Consider the following 19,763-nt stretch of genomic DNA (forward strand, 5'->3'; position numbering starts at 1 on the left):
CTGGGAAGCTCAGGGAACAAACAAGGGCTTTTCGGGATTCGGAGGTTTCACTTTTGTGAAAAATGTATGCTTAAAAAACTTCAATAAAAAAAAGAAGGAAAAAAAAAAAAAAAATGGAAATAAGGAAATGACACAAACGGTGTGAGCTGAGCGTAGCGTCATGAAATGCAAATTTGTAATGGCGCACAAGACAATGTCTTCCTGAGCAGTAATATTGAGGGTAACTTTCATTAGATTTTCTCTCTCAGTATTTTGCTACTTATAAGTACTGTACAGTATAGTTCATACCCTTTATTTAGCATAATGACTAATGCAAGTAAGGTGCCAAGCCTCTAGCATTGTACTTACCGACTTAAGTCCTTCCGCCTCCTATGGGGAGAATAGCAGTTGAGAATTTCCTCCATCAACACTTGGTTCAGGGTTTTGCAGATCACAACCAATTGAGGCCATTCGCAGTCATTTCTACCTGATGTCTCTTCCTCCAAGTGCCTCTCGGTCAACCCCTGTTTAGTTCCCCTGGAAAAGAATAGTAAACCATAAACAAAAATCTGTACCAATACTTTACGAAAATCCCTCTCAGAGAGATTACTGTGCATTAACAGTTCTGCATGTCACTCAAATTCCAAACTATCCTCTGTAACCTAATGGTGGACTGTATAACCAATATGATGCATATTATTGAAATTTCTAGTTTCAATGAAAATTAACACACACAAAACGTCGCATCTCAAATGTACACTATTCCTACATAGTGTAATGTATAGCGAATAGCTGTTCATGGGATGCATTCTTAGTTTCTGTACAGATACTGAGGAGATGTTGGCTTTATAATCTCTATATCTATTGGTTTCAGGCGCACAATAATTGATGCACATATAGCTCTGGCCACCAGATGTCGCGATTGCCTAAAAACTGAATAAAATATGGAAACAATAAAGATATGCTTTTTACATTTCTTTAATGGTGTAAAGTACTTAAGTAAAACTACTTTAAACTACTTTAAAGTACAACTTAAGTCGTTTTTTAACATATTCTTATTCATTCCTTTACACTTGTGTGTGTATAAGGTAATTGTTGTGAAATGGTTAGGTTAGATTACTCGTTGGATATTACTGTATTGTCGGAACTAGAAGCACAAGCATTTCGCTACACTCACATTAACATCTGCTAAACATGTGTATGTGACAAATATAATTTGATTTGATTTACATTCCTAAAGAAATGTACTTTTTACTCCATACACTTTACCTGACACCTAAAAGTACTTGAATACTTAGAAGGACAAGAAATTGATCCAGTTCACACACTTATCAAGAGAACATCCCTGGCTATCCCTACTGCCTCTGATCTGGCGACTCACTAAACACAAATGCTTTGTTTATGAATTATATCTGAGTGTTKGAGTGTGCCCCTGGCTAWCTGTAAATTWAAAAAACAAGAAAATKGTGSTGTCTGCTTTGCTTAAGTATCAAAATATACTTCARTATTATACTTAAGTATATTTTAGCAATTACATTTACTTTTGATACTYAAGTACATTTAAAACCAAATACTTTTAGACTTTTACTCAAGTAGTATTTTACTGGGTGACTTTCACTTTAGCTTGAGTCATTTTCGATTAAGGTATCTTTACTTTTACTCAAATATGACAATTGGGTACTTTTTCCACCACTGGATTTCTTGAGTTTAGAATAAATCATTAATTGTTTAATAGGCTATTAACATACAGTACGAGTCAAAAATGTGGATACACCTACTTAATCCAGGGTTTTTCTTTATTTTGACTATTTTCTACATTGTAGAATAATAGTGAAGACATCAAAACTGAAATAACACACATGGAATCATGCAGTAACCAAAAAAGTGTTAAAACAAATCCAAATATATTTTATATTTGAGATTCTTCAAAATAGCCACCTTTTGCCTTGATGACAGCTTTGCACACTTTCGGCATTATTTCAACCATCTTCACCTGGAATGCTTTTCCAACAGTTTTGAAGGAGTTCCCACTTATGCTGAGCACTTTTTTGGCTGCGTTTCCTTCACTCTGCGGTCCAACTCATCCCAAGCCATCTCAATTGGGTTGAGGTCAGGTGATTGTGGAGGCCAGGTCATCTGATGCACTTTCCCTCTTGGTAAAATAGCCCTTACACAGCCTGGAGGTGTTGGGTCATTGTCCTGTTGAAAAACAAACGATAGTCCCACTAAGCGCAAACCAGATGGGATGGCGTATTTCTGCARAATGCTGTGGTAGCCATGCTGGTTAAGTGTGCCTTGAATTCTAAATAAATCACAGACAGTGTCACCAGCAAAGCACCTCCACACCATCACACCTCCTCCTCCATGCTTCACAGTGGGAACCACACATTCAGAGATCATCCATTTACCTACTCTGTATCTCACAAAGACATGGTGGTTGGAACCAAAAATCTCACATTTGGACTCATCAGACCAAAGGACAAATTTCACCTGTTTAATGTCCATTGCTCGTGTTTCTTGGCCCAAGCAAGTCTCTTTTTCTTATTGGTGTCCTTTAGTAGTGGTTTCTTTGCAGCAATTTGACCATGAAGGCCTGATTCACACAGTCTCCTCTGAACAGTTGATGTTGAGATGTGTCTGTTACTTGAACTCTTTGAAGCATTTATTTGGGTTGCAATCTGAGGTGCAGTTAACTCTTAATGAACCTATCCTCTCCAGCAGAGGTAACTCTGGGTCTTCCTTTCCCGTGGCGGTCCTCATGAGAGCCAGTTTCATCATAACGCTTGATGGTTTTTGCGACTGCACTGGAAGAAATTTTCTAAGTTTTCGAAATTTTCCAGATTGACTGACCTTCATGTCTTAAAGTAATGACGGACTGTCATTTGTCTTTGCTTATTTGAGCTTTTCTCACCATAATATGGACTTGGTCTTTTACCAAATAGGGCTAATTTAAAACTGTTTTGCTTACTACATGATTCCATATGCTTTATTTCATAGTTTCGATGTCTTCAATATTATTCTACAATTTGATAAAATAGTAAAAATAAAGAAAACCCTGGAATGAGTAGGTGTGTCCAATWTTTGAATGTTACTGTATATTTCGATCCTCTCATGAGATCCCAGAAATATTGTTTGCATCACATCTAGTATTTTAGCTCGATTTTCATTTAAAAATAATCTTCACTTGAAGCTTTAGATCATCTTCCAACACGATTGTCCATTATGTCATCAAAAACACAGCACAGCAGACCATGTTGCAGTTAAGATAGTATAAATACTTTATTACATTTTTCTGATATGTCTACATGCATCATGTTCAACAATCCCAGTAGTAGTAAAAGAGGTTGTTCATCTCTCAGGGTTGGTGCGTTAATTACCCTCTAGTCCGGGGGGGGGTTACTGTAGAAAAGGGCTAATCACTCCTGGAGATTCTTAACCATCCACATTTGTGAAAGCAAGCAAAGAGCAAATTTCAACCCTTCAACAAAGATTTATGGAAAAGCTAGGAATTATGATCAGGATTTTGCAACCCTGGGCCTAGGGGACAGTATTGATGTACAGGTAACTGCCAGAATAAAAGGAAACCCATGAGGAAATGAGGGATACAAAGTACTGTATATTGAAGGCAGGTGCTTCCACATAGGTGTGGTTCCTTAAAAGTCCAAAGCAGATGCATTTCTCAATATCAAATATTTCTGGGTGCCTTACTGTGATTGTTTTCAATTAAAATGATCAAAAATAAACAAAAATAGCTTCTTAGCAAAGAGCAACTTCTCAAACAATAATTTTGCTAGGACAGTCTGGGATTGGTCTGAGTGAGGAGGGGGAAAACTGAAAACTAGCTGTTATTGGCAGAGAGGTTTGGAACTCCCTTCTTATTTGTCTATTAACGATACCTGGGTATGACACCAGGCAGGCCAAAACTACAGTAGGCTGAACATTTCAGGCAGTCTTTTCAAACAGCATTACCATCATTATCACAATGTTAGTGTTATTCTAACCTCAGTGTGGAAATCCATGACAGACTGACCAGGTGAATCCAGGTGAAAGGTATGAACCCTTATTGATGTCACCTGTTAAATCCACTTCAAACAGTGAAGATGAAGGGGGAGGAGACAGGTTAAAGAATGCTTTTTAAGCCTTGAGACATGGATTGAGTATGTGTGCCATTCAGAGGGTGAATGGGCAAGACAATATATTTAAGTGCCTTTGAACGGGGTATGGCAGTAGGTTCCAGGCACACTGGTTTGAGTGTCAAGAACTGCAACACTGCTGGGTTTTTCCACTCTCAACAGTTTCCCGTGTGTATCAAAAATGGTCCACCACCCAAAGGACATCCAGCCAACTTGACACAACTGTGGGAGGCATTGGAGTCAACATAAGCCAGCATCCCTGTGGAACGCTTTCAATACCTTGTAAAGTCCATGCCCTAACGAACTTAGGCTGTTCTGAGCGTAAAAGGGGTGCAATTCAATATTAGGATGTGTGTTCCTAATGTTCTGTGCATTCAGTGTATATATAAAACATTTGACTGCACTGGGCTTTAAGCAATTAACATCCCATCATGCTTTGGGTCATGTATAAAAATGTCAAGTTGGCCATTATTTTGGCTACAATGGCTAGAAGCAGAAATCTGTGACTTTGAAAGAGCATAGGGGGTTTAAAGGGTGTGTGTGTGTGTCTCTGTCACCAGATCTCAACCAAATTGAACRCTTATGGGAGATTCTGGTGCGGYGCCTGAGACAGTGTTTCCCACCACCATCAACAAACTCCATATTATGGAATTTATTGTGGAAGAATGGTGTCACATCCCTCCAAAAGAGTTCCAGACACTTGTAGAATCTATGCCAAAGTGCATTTTAGCTGTTCTGGAGGCTCGTGGGTGGCAACACTTCCAATTAAGACACTTTGTATTGGGGTTCTTTATTTTGGCAGTYACCTGTAGGTATGTGGTAAAACAGTCAAGGTTTGATGTTCAGCAATCTTAACAAGTCATCTAGGCCTACATCAACAGATGGGTCCATTCTAAAGAGAATCCTCTTTCTATCGTWCATACATTGTTCTTGAAGCCTAACTGGGCAAATAAAATTGTCTGCGTCMACAAATCATTCATGTTACAGTATGTGTCGGACTACCTTTTCCTTCAGTATGAGAGTTGAGRCAGAGTAAGAGAAATGGTTAAGTACATAGGAGAGCTAATGACATCAGCATTCCTGAGAGACAACAGCAATAGGCAACTTCTGAAAAGACTAGTGTACTCCAAAGAGCACCCTTTTCCCTATAGTGCAAAACTTTTGACCAGGCCCTATCTGGCTTTCATAAAACGTAAATGCACTATACAAAGATTGGGGTGCAATTTGGGTCTCACGTTTGGCTAAAGAAAACAGTGGTTCATTTGACACAGCAATCAGAAATATAGACTAATAATGTGTACAAATACATCATTAGTGGCAGTTTGCCATCTCTGTACAGTACACGTCATTGGCTATTTACATAAACATCATCACAAATCATGGGGACAAATATATGTACACAATGGGGTTGCTCTGTTTCAGAGTTCTGTAAAGAAGTTCCAAATTCCTTTGAAATCATTCATATTATCTAAATATCATAAGCAAGTTTACACAGGAAACTTGAATAACAATCATAAATGCATATAGACTTTTATCCCTTTTCAGCAGAACCCAGTGTCATCAAGTCATGCATAGAGGGACCATATATAATGATAATATAATGGCTATATAAGAGAGCTTTAACAGGTCAGGTTTACCGTATGCGCTGCATGTGTACATGAAACAGTAAAATAAAATACAAATTATATATATATATATATTTTTAAGTTAAATTATTAGAAAGTCAATGAGTTTCAGATATTTAAGATGCATAATTAATGGAACTTCATACCCTATATATATGTGTATGTAGGGAATGAGGTGCCTTTTGGAATGCAGCCATTTAGTCTGGCCAATGATTAGCATTGACAGCCTTATAATTGTACTATGCCAACCATTCCTCATCTCCGTTTCAAAGGCTTGAACTAACGTCTGCAGTTCCATAACTATTTCTAGGACCAGTTTTCAAGTCTACAGCTACCTATAGGCTCATAACGCATCTTCCTTTTCCCACTGTTCAATGTTCTCCTTGAACCTGTCTGTGGGTATCTGTCGTATGAAGCAGGGTGGTATTCATTAGTGCACACTGTAGCAATACATTTTGCAATGGAAAAAGAAATCAGCATTTCTTACATTTACATTTAAGTCATTTAGCAGACGCTCTTATCCAGAGCGACTTACAAATTGGTTGTTGGAAAAGTTCAGGTATAGTCCCTCTGTCAGTTTTCTTCTGTTTGATTTCTAGTGAATACGACCCAGAAGTTCCTCTGTACAGGGGTGACACTGCGCAAAGGACTGAAGGGGAGAGCAGTACTTGGAGAATGCTATACATCATCATACACACTAATCTCTCAGTCAGTTTGTTGGTTGATGTGTGCACATGTTTGACAGAAAAGAAACGGAGAGAATTTTACAGGATCAATTACACCAGAGATAAGATAAACATAACAAAATACGAAGGAATGGATATTTTAGGCCAGACGGAAAGGTACAATATCGTGTAGGTTTTCTAAGTGCGAGAGACGTCATGGGTCCCAGATATCAGTCCGATCCAAGAGGAGATTCACCTGCATGCCACTTCAATCTGCCGTTCAGATACAATGTCCATACGGTCCACCACTTCTCTTCCTCCTCCTTTTCAAGTCCGTCTTTCTCACAACTTCYGCTCATTCCTTCTCTCCTTACAAACCTGCCGCCCTACCGTGTTAGGAGTGTATCATGTGAGACAGGCTAGTATAGAGAAACCCGATGTGTATTTGTAGGTGTTTGAGTAATTAAGTGTGATTTGATCTTCCTGTACGTGTAGGATGATATCTTTTATAGGTACATATCAAAATGTCCAGGGTTGTCAGGGTTACTTGTGGCTCCGCTGAAGGGTGGAATCATCAAACAAAGGATTCTTCACCTCCATTTCCCCCGTCTAAAGAGAGAGAGAGTTAATGACAACCTGCCATGAGATGAGGAAGAATGTGTAGTTTATAAAACTATGATTAGTAGTATTGAGTCCATTTATTTCCCCCCTCGCCTGATTAAAATTGTTACTTGATAATTCTGTTCTGATTTACATAACCTGTTCATTTTCTATTGTTAATTGCTCTATTTTCTAATTTAACATTGTGCTTTGGCAATATGTATCAATACGTCATGCCAATAAAGCAAATGCGAGAGAAAAGAAGAGAAGTCTGTAGCCTACTATTTATAAAATTGTATTCAAAGTAAATGTACAGTATTTAACAAAAATGTATTCAAACTAGGAGGTAAATATATATTGGATATCAGTCGTGTATCGTTGCCTCTACCATGCCTGCATGTCTGTACAGTACACTGTGTGTGTCTTTCTCTTACTGGGGCCAATCCAGGACACTCGTACACCGTGAAATCCCCGTCCTCATTCTCCTCATCTGACGTGGCCCCAGAGTCAGGCACCTTTGGTTCATCCCGGTGTCTGAAGAATAAGGAAAAACACAGAACAGAACACTGAGTCATGGAGGTATCCAAACATCACACCACAACCTACAATTCACCCTGATACAGACTGACAGGAAGACAAGGGAGAAGAAGGGAGGGAAGAGGAGGAGAGAGGCGAGACGTGGGCTGTGTCTGGAAACGCTAATAGCCTTCTTCCTCTGWCCCTTTCCCCCTCAATTCCTGGTAAAACACTTTGGAGGACCACCAAGTAGCTTTACAAAAGAGGAAACAAGGAATTGACAGCTAGGAACATTTTCAGACAGCCAGGGACAGAGGGCAGACAGGTAAGTCTGGTTACGTAGCTGACAAGACAAACAGACGGAGTGGAGCTAGCAGGCCTGGGGCATGACTCACTTCTCCAGGGAGAGCATCTGCTGTTTCTGGTGTTGGTAGTGGTACATCTGGGCATTCTGAGCCAGCCTCTTATCCCCAGGCTGCAGGCAGGGCATACGATTACATTAGAGGGCATGGTGGCACCCTACTCCCTACACAGTACAYTACTTTTAAACAGACGATATAAGAATCGGGTGCCATTTGGGAGTGTTTCAATAGAACATTATTGTACAGAACATGATTGTTTCAATGTGATTAGTATTGCATTGCATTTAAAATTGAAAACACACTTTACAGTAAAACAATAAAATGAAAATAAAACAAACAGAAGGCAAAAGCGATGAATAAAAATACAAACTAACATGAAAGATAACGTAGGAAAAAAAACKGATAAAATAACATTTATATGATTTCTATTGTAACCATGACTTTGTAATGCGATTGTGTTCTGTACTCACCACATTGTTGTCATAGGAATGGGGCCCCATACCCCCATAMGCAGGGTAGTCTGCCTTCTGAGCCAGGCGCACACCTCTCTGCAACCTGAGACGATACAGGAACATCAGAGTTAGCTCTATGCCATACCCAGCACATTGTACATCCTACTGTGATGATTGTGGTTCTATTTTGTAAAATGTACTTTCTTCTTTGTCAGCATTTATAACATGGAATAGATCACAGGGCTCTAGACAGACTTTTTTTCCATTTTGACTTGTGTCCCATATTGTACCTGCATTCCATACAGAACCAGGCTAACGACTAGCCATCTWTTAAATGACCATGCCCTTGTAGGGCTTGACATTCAGGTACATTTGCTAGTGGCACACTGGGCCAGTACCACCTGAAAACTACTAGCCTGAATGAAAAGAATACTTGCCCGGCAAAGCAGATGATTCGCGCATCATTTAAATGTCATCTTTAATTTGCGGGCTGAGCAAGTAGCTTATAATTACATACCCTCAAACAAAATGACATTTTAACTTGACAATATCATATTTGCATTTATTGTTTGGAGGGAAAAATATAACCTATASACAATCTCAAAAAGGGTGTTATTTGTTAGAGATTTTGAGGGCCCTATTTAATTTCTCCAAGTTTTTTTAGGTTTTCACTCTTGAAATATATCGATATTTGTTATACGACAAAAACGGCATATTCTAACAATGCTTAAACCACACCAGAAGAGATAGTTGTGTTTGGCTAGCAGCGTTTTTGTACTGTACAGTGTAGRCTACATGATGTGATGGCGGAATTTGCTAAAGAAATGCCGGGCAATTGATACAAATCATTATGATATCATTCTACCAGGTAGGCCTACTTTGCAGTCAACATTTAATTGGGAAGTTTTGTGGKGAAAGCCTTTAGACAATGTTCATTCAAACAGCRCATGATGGGTKAATTGCGCATCACAAAGTCAACTAAGACTTCGGATCAAACTTTTTGAATACCTGGTTTGCATACCCATTGTTGCGTACCGATTGATGTTTGAATAAATCTTGATCAAAAAAAATCAAAAATGAACCAAAAACTAACGTAACCAGCTAAAGCAATTAAAMAATTGGTGTCGCACTGCCAAGTCAAAAGGGTCGCAAATTCGAGGATTTCGGTCACAGTTTTGAACTCTGGATTAAAGTTTAAACYAATATGAATCTAATCTCCCTGAATTTGCTTTGTAATCATTTTACAAATAGTCATGTAGCAAGTTAAACCTCGGTTGTTTATTAATGCTGAGTCAGTCGAGACTCGAAAATGGTTACATGGAGTAAATCTCTACTAGTCCGTACAACTGAAGTGCATACAAAATCAGCAACTTAAACGTACACTAAAACGAAGCAACAATGTGACTACTAAAAACATACCAAACTGTCCGTWCATAAAACAGTTAAGTCAATGTACAGTAAAGTACCACGCAACATCTAAGAAACSAAAGCCAACTGGAACAAGACACAGATGTAGGGAGAATTTTACCTGATCCAACAGACACCAGCCAAGAGCAAGGCCACAGATCCCATGACCACAAACACACTGGTCATGACTGTAAAGAGGAAAAGAAAGGGTGTTAGGAAAAGAGGATGAAAACGGCTGGTCGAGAAAAGGGAAGACATATCTCCGAAGAGGGTATAGATCAGAGGAGACGACAGACAGACTAAGCCACTGTCTGGGTTAGTTCACAGACTAGGAGAAGTAAGTGGGACAGGAGAATTAATCCATTCACAAGGTTGTATGCATCCCAAATTGCATCCCTGGGAATATCTTGCCATTTGGGGCACTAACCTCAGTTAAGAGCCAAGAGCAGTTAAAGTCAATGTAGCATTCACAAGATAATCAGGATGTGGAGAAACTTCAGATTGGAGAACAATGGTTCCCCCTGTTCAATATTTCCATGAGAAATGTGTAGATAATACTGGAACGTTCTGGACTCATGTATATAGAGGAAAGCATTTTGCTGTTCAAATCGAAACATTMAAAAGTAATAAGGAAGGTTACATGCCAATAAACACATGATCGTTGGAGGGGTAAGGGATGATCAGGGGCCCACTACGGWCTGCTGGGATGTGGGTGGTGGTGGTGAGGGCCGTCATTGTGGGGGCGGCTGTAGTCGTGTTATACGGGGCTGTAGTGGTATTGTGTGTCGTAGGCTGCTCTGTGGTAGGCCGTTGGGTGAGGATCATGGATCGGTCATCTTCCTCCTCGGCTTTGGAAAAGTCCTGAGAGAGAGGAGCTAGGAGATACAAAACTGAGATAATTAATGGTAATTGATAGCAAGGAAAACTATACTACCAATAAAGCAAATCATATGATCAAAAGTATGGCACTGTAAAGCCAAAGGTTTTCTTCTCTCACCTGGATGTTTGACCCCTGACTCCTTCTGTTGGCTGATGATGGTGGACAGGAAGTCTATCTCCTCATCCACTTCAGGGAACGTGGTCACTTTGCCCGCTGAAAGGAGAACATGATCTTGGTCATTGGGTTTCAATGATTACTTACACAACGATGTGAGGGGAGGAGAAGACAGAGACAGAGAGACAGAGAGAGCAATTCCTCCTCCACCATCTGGGTGATTGCAGGTATGAGTCAGAGWTCTACAATCGCCAATGATGACCTTCTACTACACCATAGTGACCATGGGGAATCAGTCATCAGATACTGATAACACAAGCTACACTTAATCAACTGCACAAGCTATTGATTTCCACACAGAAAGAAAGGCTACGAAATAATACAAAACACAGAGCCATATAGTCACACAACTGTAGAGATCAGGTAACTATTCATCCTATAATTGTATTAATAGTAGTGCTGTAGGTCAGGGTGGCAGATCAACAGGAAAACCACAGCCCTGCTGACTAAGGGAAATACAGAGTCTTTGGTACTTGACTTCAGAGGCATACACTTTAAATGGGGAGCTAACATGGCCACCATATGGAATTACAGTGTCATCATGTAAATGCATCATATTGCATCTATTACTGAACATAAATACAAATGCAACAACTTCAAAGATTTGACTTATTCTTATTTACAATGACGGCCTACCCCGGCCAACTTGTGCGCCGGGGGGTAGGCGGCGCACAGGGACTACCRATCACGGCCGGATGTGATGCAGCTGGATCCGAACCAGGTACTGCAGTGGCGCCTCTTGCAATGAGATGCAGTGTCTTAGAACACTGCGCCACTCGGGAGCCATGGGTGGGCCTGGGAGGGCATAGGCCCACCTACTGGGGAGCCAGGCCCAGTCAATCAGAATGAATTCTTCCCCACAAAAGGACTTTATTACAGACAGAAATACTCCTCAGCACCACCWCAGACATTCCCGCAGGTGAAGAAGCCCGATGTGGAGGTCCTTGGCTGGCGTGGTTACACGTGGTCTGCGGTTGTGATGCCGGTTGGAAGTACTACCAAATTCTCTAAAACAACATTGGAGGCGGCTTATGGTAGAGAAATTAAYATTAAATCTCTGGCAACAGCTCTGGTGGACATCCCTGCAGTCAGCATGCCAATTRCACACTCCCTCAAAACATATGTGGTGTTGTTGACAAAACKGCACATTTTAGAGTGGCCTTTTATTGTCCCCATGCTGTTTAATCAGCTTCTTGATATGCCACACCTGCCAGGTGGATGGATTATCTTGGTAAAGCAGAAATGCTYACTAACAGGGATGTAAACAAACTTGTGTTCAAAATTTGAGAGAAATAAGCTTTTTGTTCATATGGAAAATGTCTAGCATCTTTTATTTCAGCTCACAACACTTTAAAATGGTGTGTTTATATTTTTGTTCAGTGTAAATACATGGTTATCCTTGACTCCATCCATATACCCCATACTGCTACTCATAGGGACACAGAGGAATTCCAGTTAGAAAGAACTGGTCCATGCTGCCCTTGTGTGGCCAGTGTGGATAAACACACACACCTACAACAAGTGAGTCGATGATAAGTGTAAGGATCCAAATCCAAATCATTCATCAAGTACAAAAGGCTTGCGCAAACACAAACTGCAGCCTTGCAAAAGCATTAAATATCTTTGTATTTGCAGAGATGACACGCTGCATGTTTTTTTACATTGGATTGGTTTGTGATTMATCATAAAGGGTTACTATATCAACAGTAATTAATAATGCTGGTTTCACAGGTGAGAGCAGTGAGGTGATAAACTGCATAGCAGTACGGTGCTAGAATGTGTTAGAATGTGTGTGTGTGGTACTGTAATGCCTGTGTGTCTATGTATGAGACTGAGTAAGCCAGTGATACTGTGTGTTGCTAGCTGGATCAAAGTGAGAGAATCTCTGTGTGGGTGGGTGTCTATGACAGAGTGAATGTGAGGTGCTTTCGTGCATACACGTGTGTGTGTGTGTGTGTGAGGGAGAGTGGTGCATGTGAGAGAGTGTGTGCATGCATGCGTGTGTGTGTGTAAGAGAGTCTGTACATTACATATTAGTGAGAGTGGGGGAATGTGTCGCAGTGTGTGGGTGGATAGGTCAGCGTCTCTGTCATGAAGAGGTGCTCTGAGCGTGTGGGTGGAGGGCACAGAGGAGGTAGGGAGAGAACGATAGAGAGAGAGAGATAGAAAGATGGAGGGAGAGCGAGAGAGAAATCATGAATGAAAACCATAACCAGGGCAACAGAGAAAGGAGCCAAAAAAGGGAAGGGAGGGGAGAGGATAGAAGGTAACTATTCCCCAGGTCATTTCTGTAAATGAGAATGTGTTCAGTCAACCTACCTGGTAAAATAAGGGTTGAATAAATACAAATAAAAAAAAGAGAGGGGGTCAGATTCAGAGGTGAAGAACCGTAAATGAACCAGAGACCCATTTCTAAAGGCCATTTCAAGTACTGTTGGGTATTATTATTTTCTGATGTAATAAATGTTTTCAAAATGTGAGACTTTGGTCATATACATCATCACTCCATAGCGTTCGTGACAACCAACCACATTGTAAGTGCTCTAGAGATTCGCCTAGAGGTCAGTAAAGTGAAGTGCACAATAATACAATAGAGATGAATTGACCAGTAGCTTCCAAGAAGCTCTGAATAATAGTAACTGCTGGGCACCCTGTCATCAATTCTTCCTATTCAGTTCAATGCAACTATTGTATGCAGCAGACCACAGATATGACTCCAATTACACTGAGCAAAAATATTAACGCTAAATATTAATATTAATGTACAGTGCTGGTCCCGTGTTTCATGAGCTGAAATAAGATGTTCCATATGCACAAAAATATTATTTCTCTCAAATTTGATGTACAAATTTGTTTATGTCCCTGTTAGTGAGCATTTCTCCTTTACCAAAATAATCCATGCACCTGACAGGTGTGCTATATCAGAAAGATGATTAAACAGCATGACCATTACACAGGTGCACCTTGTGCTGGGGGAAAATAAAGGACCCCTCTCAAAATGTGCAGTTGTGTCACACAACACAATGCCACAGATGTCTCAATTTGAGGGAGAGTGCAATTGGCATGCTAACTGCAGGAATGTCCACCAGAGCTGATGCCAGAGAATTATACATTCATTTCGCTACCGTAAGCCGCCTCCGTCGTTGGAGTACGTCCAACCGGGCCTCACAACCGCAGACCACATGTGATGACGTGCAGCAGCTTGCAGAGATTTGTAGTCTTGCATGACGTCTTCTTTGATGCTATTTAGCATTTTTGAATCCGAGTAAATAGAGCCAAATATATTGCTAAAAGCCACCTTGTCCGTGAGAGATTTACATGGATATCAAAATTTCATGCCAGGGTAAGCCTACACAAAACACAGCCCTTATTTGAAGTGTTTCTAAAATCTACAAAGGATAAAATTAATGGTGGAAAAACAACTGGAACCATTTCAGTGTTTGAACGCTAGGTGTTATGGGTATTATGACGTGGCCAGTCACATTCTGTTAAAGGTCCCCAAAGCACATACATCCCTGGGTCGCTCRTCTTTTCAGTTCGCTGCAGCTAGCGACTGGAACGAGCTGCAACAAACACGAACTGGACACTTTATTGTCAATCTCTTCTATCAATGACTCAAATCATGGACACTTACTGACAGATGTGTTGTGTTGCTATCATGCTATGTTGTTGTCTTAGGTCTCTCTTTATGTAGTGTTGTCTCTTGTCGTGATGTGTGTTTTGTCCTATATTTTTAATCCCAGCCCCCGTCCCCGCAGGAGGCCTTTTGGTAGGCCGTCATTGTAAATAAGACTTTGTTCTTAAAAAGCTTTCTTTATGGCTGCAATCCCGTTAACGGGATGATATGACAACAGCCAGTGAAAGTGCAGGGCACCAAATTCAAACAACAGAAATCTCATATAAAATTCCTCAACACACATGTATTTTATACCATTTTAAAGGTAATCTTGTTGTTAATCCCACCAAAGTGTTCGATTTCAAATAGGCTTTACAGCGAAAGCACCACAAACGATTATGTTAGGTCACCGCAAAATCACAGAAAAACAGCAATTTTTCAGCCAAGACAGGAGTCACAAAAAGCAGAAATAGAGATAAAATGAATCACTAACCTTTGATGGATCTTCATCAGATGACACTAATAGGACTTCATGTTACACAATATATATATGTTTTGTTCGATAAAGTTCATATTTATATCCAAAAACCTCAGTTTACATTGGCGCCATGTTCAGAAATGCCTCCAAAATATCCTGAGAAATTGCAGAGAGCCACATCAAATAACATAAATACTCATCATAAACTTTGATGAAAGATACATGTTTTACCATAGAATTAAAGATACACTTGTTCTTAATGCAACCGTTATGTCAGATTTCAAAAAAACTTTACGGAAAAAGCAAACCATGCAATAATCTGAGACGGCGCTGGAGTCAACAGTTGGAGTCAACAGAAATCAGAAATAACATTATAAATATTCCCTTACCTTTGATGATCATCAGAATGCACTCCCAGGAATCCTAGTTCCACAATAACTGTTTGTTTTGTTCGATAATGTCCATTAAAAGTAGCTACTTTTGTTAGCGCGTTTAGTACACAAATCCAAATGCCCGTGCAGGTCCAGCCGAACGTTGGACGAAAACATCAAAAGTTATATTACAGGTCGAAGAAACTTGTCAAACTAAGTATAGAATCAATCTTTTGGATGTTGTTATCATAAATATTCAATAACGTTCCAACCGGAGAATTCCTTTGTCTGTAGAGAAGCAATGGAACGCAGGTCGCTATCATGTGAAATGCACATGACCAGGACCTGGCTCTCTGCCAGACCACTGACTCAAACAGCTCCCATCCGGCTCCACACCACAGTAGAAGCCTCATTCAAGGTTCTACAGACTGTTGACATCTAGTGGAAGCCGTAGGAAGTGCAAACAGATCCATATCCCACTGTGTATTCAATAGGGGCTGGGTTGAAAATCGACCAACCTCAGATTTCCCACTTCCTGTTTGGATTTATTCTCAGGTTTTTGCCTGCAATATGAGTTCTGTTATACTCACAGACATCATTCAAACAGTTTTAGAAACTTCAGAGTGTTTTCTATCCAATACTAATAATAATATGCATATATTAGCAACTGGGACTGAGGAGCAGGCCGTTTACTCTGGGCACCTTTCATCCAAGCTACTCAATACTGCCCCTGCAGCCATAATTAACTGACTTGCCTAGTTAAATAAAATAAAAAAAGTCCACTGTGGAGCTCAATAGCCCCATATAGTAGCCGACTAAACAACACGATATACGATGGAGTTGAGCAGCAGCTGGTGTGAGCAGACTGGTGCTCCAACATCACATAAAATTATTTATTAAAATAAAAACACTATTGATTTCAGCACCCAAAGAATAGCCTGCAATTACACAGAACATTATATGTGACGTCGGAGCTCTAGGTCAGTCCACACTAGTCGCCGCTAAACTCCAATTGTTAATCATTGTTTAAAATCGGCTATATCGGCTATATAGTTGAGCCATGATAATATTGTAATGACCCTGGGTTTATAAGCGCGGAAATCGACTCTGCCGCATGAGCATGCTTTTGCGGCACAGTCGATAGCGCGCTGGACTTCGGGCTAGAATGTCGAAGGGTTCGAGACCTGCTCCCTGCTGTTTCATTACATTGAGTGTCAGAAGTGATCGGACCTTGCACCCACGACAGGCGTGTGCTTGGCCGGTGAGCGCGTTCTGTAAGACGTAGAGTTGCAAGCTGGCGGCACGCGCTCTTTGAAAGGAGGGAGTAGTGTAACAACCCTGGGTTTATAAGCGCGGAAATGGACTCTCCGCATGAGCAAGCTTTTGCGGCACAGTCGATAGCGCGCGGACTTCGGGCTAGAATGTCGAGGGTTCGAGACCTGCTCCCTGCCTGTTTCTTACAATATGGTGTATAAGACAAAAAGGCCTCACTGCTTGTCTCCTGGCATATGAAATGAGTAAATGTCATTAAGTATAGAATTATTCAAATCACAGAACCCTTTTCAGTCTGGCTCCCTTCTAGCTGTGGTCGATGGCATATGGGTCTTAATGACGCAAGCCAGTTATGCATATATTAGTGAACTATTCCCTATTGATAACAGAGAAAAGGTTGCACCTGAAACCAATGCAAGTTAGTCAACTCCAGCTGCAATTTCTAATAATCTGGTGGTCACAGTTAAAGTGACAATCTCGGACTTAAACAACAGCTAGGGAAAGGGGTGACGTTTGGGAGGGACAAAGGACACAGTGGCAACAGAAATATGAGTCATACTGCAGCTCAATGCTCAACTGTAATTATTCTGTCACATTTCCTCAAAATGTTCTGTGTTTGTCGAGTGGGTGGTTGGGGCTGGGTAAAGACCAATCTCTTGTTTGAACATGTCTGCAAATATTGCCTTGTTTTGGGGGAAATTACCTGAAATAGGCAACTGTTTGCCCTGTGTGTCTAGCAGCCATTGTCTACTGGAAATATGCTGCCGATTGCCCCATGTGCCTAGTGGCCATGGTCTCAAGTGTATTACATATAATTGTTCCAGGTGTTTTGTAAGTGAGCGAGCTGTACRTTAGGGCAGGGTTCCCCAACTGGCTGCCCGCGTGCTGTGGTTTAATTTGGCCSCCCAAGTTTTCTGAGCAACTGAAAAACGTATATATACACTCTGAACAAAAATCTAAATGCAACATGTAAGGTATTGGTTCCATGTTTCATGAGCTGAAATAATATATCCCAGAAATCTTCCAGATGCACAAAAATATTCTCTCAAATTTTGTGCACAAATTTGTTTACATCCCTGTTAGTGAGCATTTATCATTTGCCAAGATGTGTTTGTCGAGTGGGTTACATCCATCGTTTTAGAGAAATTGGCAGTCCCTCTAACCGGCCTCACAACATACAAAGTGGTTCGCATGCGATGCATTCTTATCCATTCAATTCAGTCATGTGTCAGTCATGTCCCAAGTGGCTGCAAAGAACTAATGSCCATTAGGAAAATGGATACCACTTAAATGCGGTGGGCTAAAATCGGTGAATTAACTGTGTGTACAGCTGCAAATCCAGAGGTACGTCTCAAATGGCATCCTTATTCACTACATAGTGYACTATTTTTGAACAGAARCCRGACTATGGTCAGAGCAGTGCATACAGGGACCATTTGGGAAGCAACATGTCCAGATGACAGATACTCAAAGTCTAAACGGGTAGAATGATCTATATCACAACCAACATCCGTGTTGACATGGCCATCCATACGAGTGGACGATCGTTTCCAACAGGGCAAACTGTTGCTCACAATATCAGTGTGCTCAAGTGTGTATGGGGTGGAGGATAGAGTGTGTGAAGGACAGCAAGAGGAAAAGAAAGAGAAGAAAAGGAGGAGAGAGAGCAATAGAGAGGAAGAGAGATATGTGGTAGAGGAAAGAATAATAGAGGGGTCCTCTCTAACCTTCTGTTTCGTGATTTACTCTGTTTACCATCAGCTCTTCTAGAGCCAGTCAGTGGATGTGTCCCAAWTGGCACGCTTGCGTTAAAAGTAGCATGCTCTATAGGGATTASCGTGCCATTTGGGATGTCTTTTCTGCCAGTGGATCAGGGAAAACCTGCTTGGCAGACAGTCCATGCTTTTAAAATCTGCGCCGAGGGATACTCGTTTCGACTTTGTTGTGACTAGGCTGTAATCTCACAGACCGACGTTGAATCAGGTCTCAGTCTTTCAATTCCTTTCCTTCTTTATGTAGGGCTTTCCTAGAGTCGCCCCTCCCTCCAGTGTCTGTCTGGCCTATGACTAAATCTAAGAGATATCTTTATGGGTTTTAATGCCAATTGTTTTGTATCAGTACCACTTTATTAAAGTCATCCATTCTCATGTTGAACCCTTATGAATCCTTTCCCATTGCTCTGGCTCGCTCTCTCCATTGGAATAACGGACCTTTTCCCTGAGCTATCAGCTCTCAGTCCCCTGATGACGCACCTCCTACGCTGTCTCATTCACACTCGTTAAAGTCTGAGGCAGTGGGGGGACTGGAGGGGAGACTGCTATTATCCATTAAAAAGTGAGCAATATTAACTTATTTTTCACATTAAATTAGTCTCTCGTGAGATGGGACAGACAATGTGGAACAGTTCTCCCTGTGCCCTCGTTTTGTGTAACAGGTTATTAGGACGAATCTCGTGGGGGTACACTCGATGTTCCCTCAAAAGGTCTGCTGAGCGCAAACTTGAACACTGTGAAAATTCTGTGCAACTCCTGGCGCTCGTTTACTGCAAACACTGCGGCKGTACCCGCTTTAACTTAGTTTTGACAGTGGTCAAGTTGACTGCTGTGGCTATTTGATCATAATTTAGTCCTATCATTAAAACCAATGGAGAACATGGATCTCATAACATTCTAACATGGAAATAGCTGTTCTATCATTCAGCCTACAGTAACAGCCAATGTGTGGTGTTCAATGTAGGCCTACATTCGATTAGACCAGTGGTTCCCTTTTTATAGTCCCGAACCCCTTCAAACATTCAACCTCCAGCTGCGTACCCCCTCTAGCACCAGGGCAGGGGACTCTCAAATGTTTTTTGCTGTCATTGTAAGCCTGCCACACACACACACTATACAATACATTTATTAAACATAAGAATGAGTGTGAGTTGTCTTCACAACCCGGCTCGTGGAAAGTGACAAAGAGCTCTTATAGGACCAGGGCACAAATAATAATAATAATAATCAATAATTTTGCTCTTTATTTAGCCATCTTATATAGAAAACTTTATTTGTTCATTGAAAATTGTGAATAACTCACCACAGGTTAATGAGAAGGGTGGGCTTGAAAGGATGCACATAACTCTGCAATGTTGGGTTGTATTGGAGAGAGTCTCAGTCTTAAATAACTTCCCACACAAAGTCTGTGCCTGTATTTAGTTTTCATGCTAGTGAGGGCCGAGAATCCCCTCTCACATA

At 40.9% G+C, this 19,763-nt stretch overlaps 1 protein-coding gene across 1 annotated transcript in view; it reads right to left on the reverse strand.

The window, feature by feature from the left end:
- Positions 1 to 6,564: 6,564 nt before the first annotated feature.
- The window catches only part of LOC111975210 (neural proliferation differentiation and control protein 1-like), a 56,174-nt gene continuing 42,975 nt past the window's right edge, over positions 6,565 to 19,763 (reverse strand). The window contains exons 3-9 of the mRNA XM_024003444.2: positions 10,737 to 10,832; positions 10,384 to 10,614; positions 9,861 to 9,927; positions 8,351 to 8,435; positions 7,914 to 7,993; positions 7,437 to 7,536; positions 6,565 to 7,011 (exon numbers count right to left, since the gene is read on the reverse strand). Of these exons, the coding sequence (XP_023859212.1) occupies positions 6,946 to 7,011; positions 7,437 to 7,536; positions 7,914 to 7,993; positions 8,351 to 8,435; positions 9,861 to 9,927; positions 10,384 to 10,614; positions 10,737 to 10,832 (725 nt within the window). The 3' untranslated portion in view covers positions 6,565 to 6,945. The remainder of the gene's footprint in view (positions 7,012 to 7,436; positions 7,537 to 7,913; positions 7,994 to 8,350; positions 8,436 to 9,860; positions 9,928 to 10,383; positions 10,615 to 10,736; positions 10,833 to 19,763) is intronic.

This window comes from Salvelinus sp. IW2-2015, linkage group LG15 (assembly GCF_002910315.2).
Source record: "Salvelinus sp. IW2-2015 linkage group LG15, ASM291031v2, whole genome shotgun sequence".
In the NCBI taxonomy this organism is placed as follows: Eukaryota; Metazoa; Chordata; class Actinopteri; order Salmoniformes; family Salmonidae; genus Salvelinus; species Salvelinus sp. IW2-2015.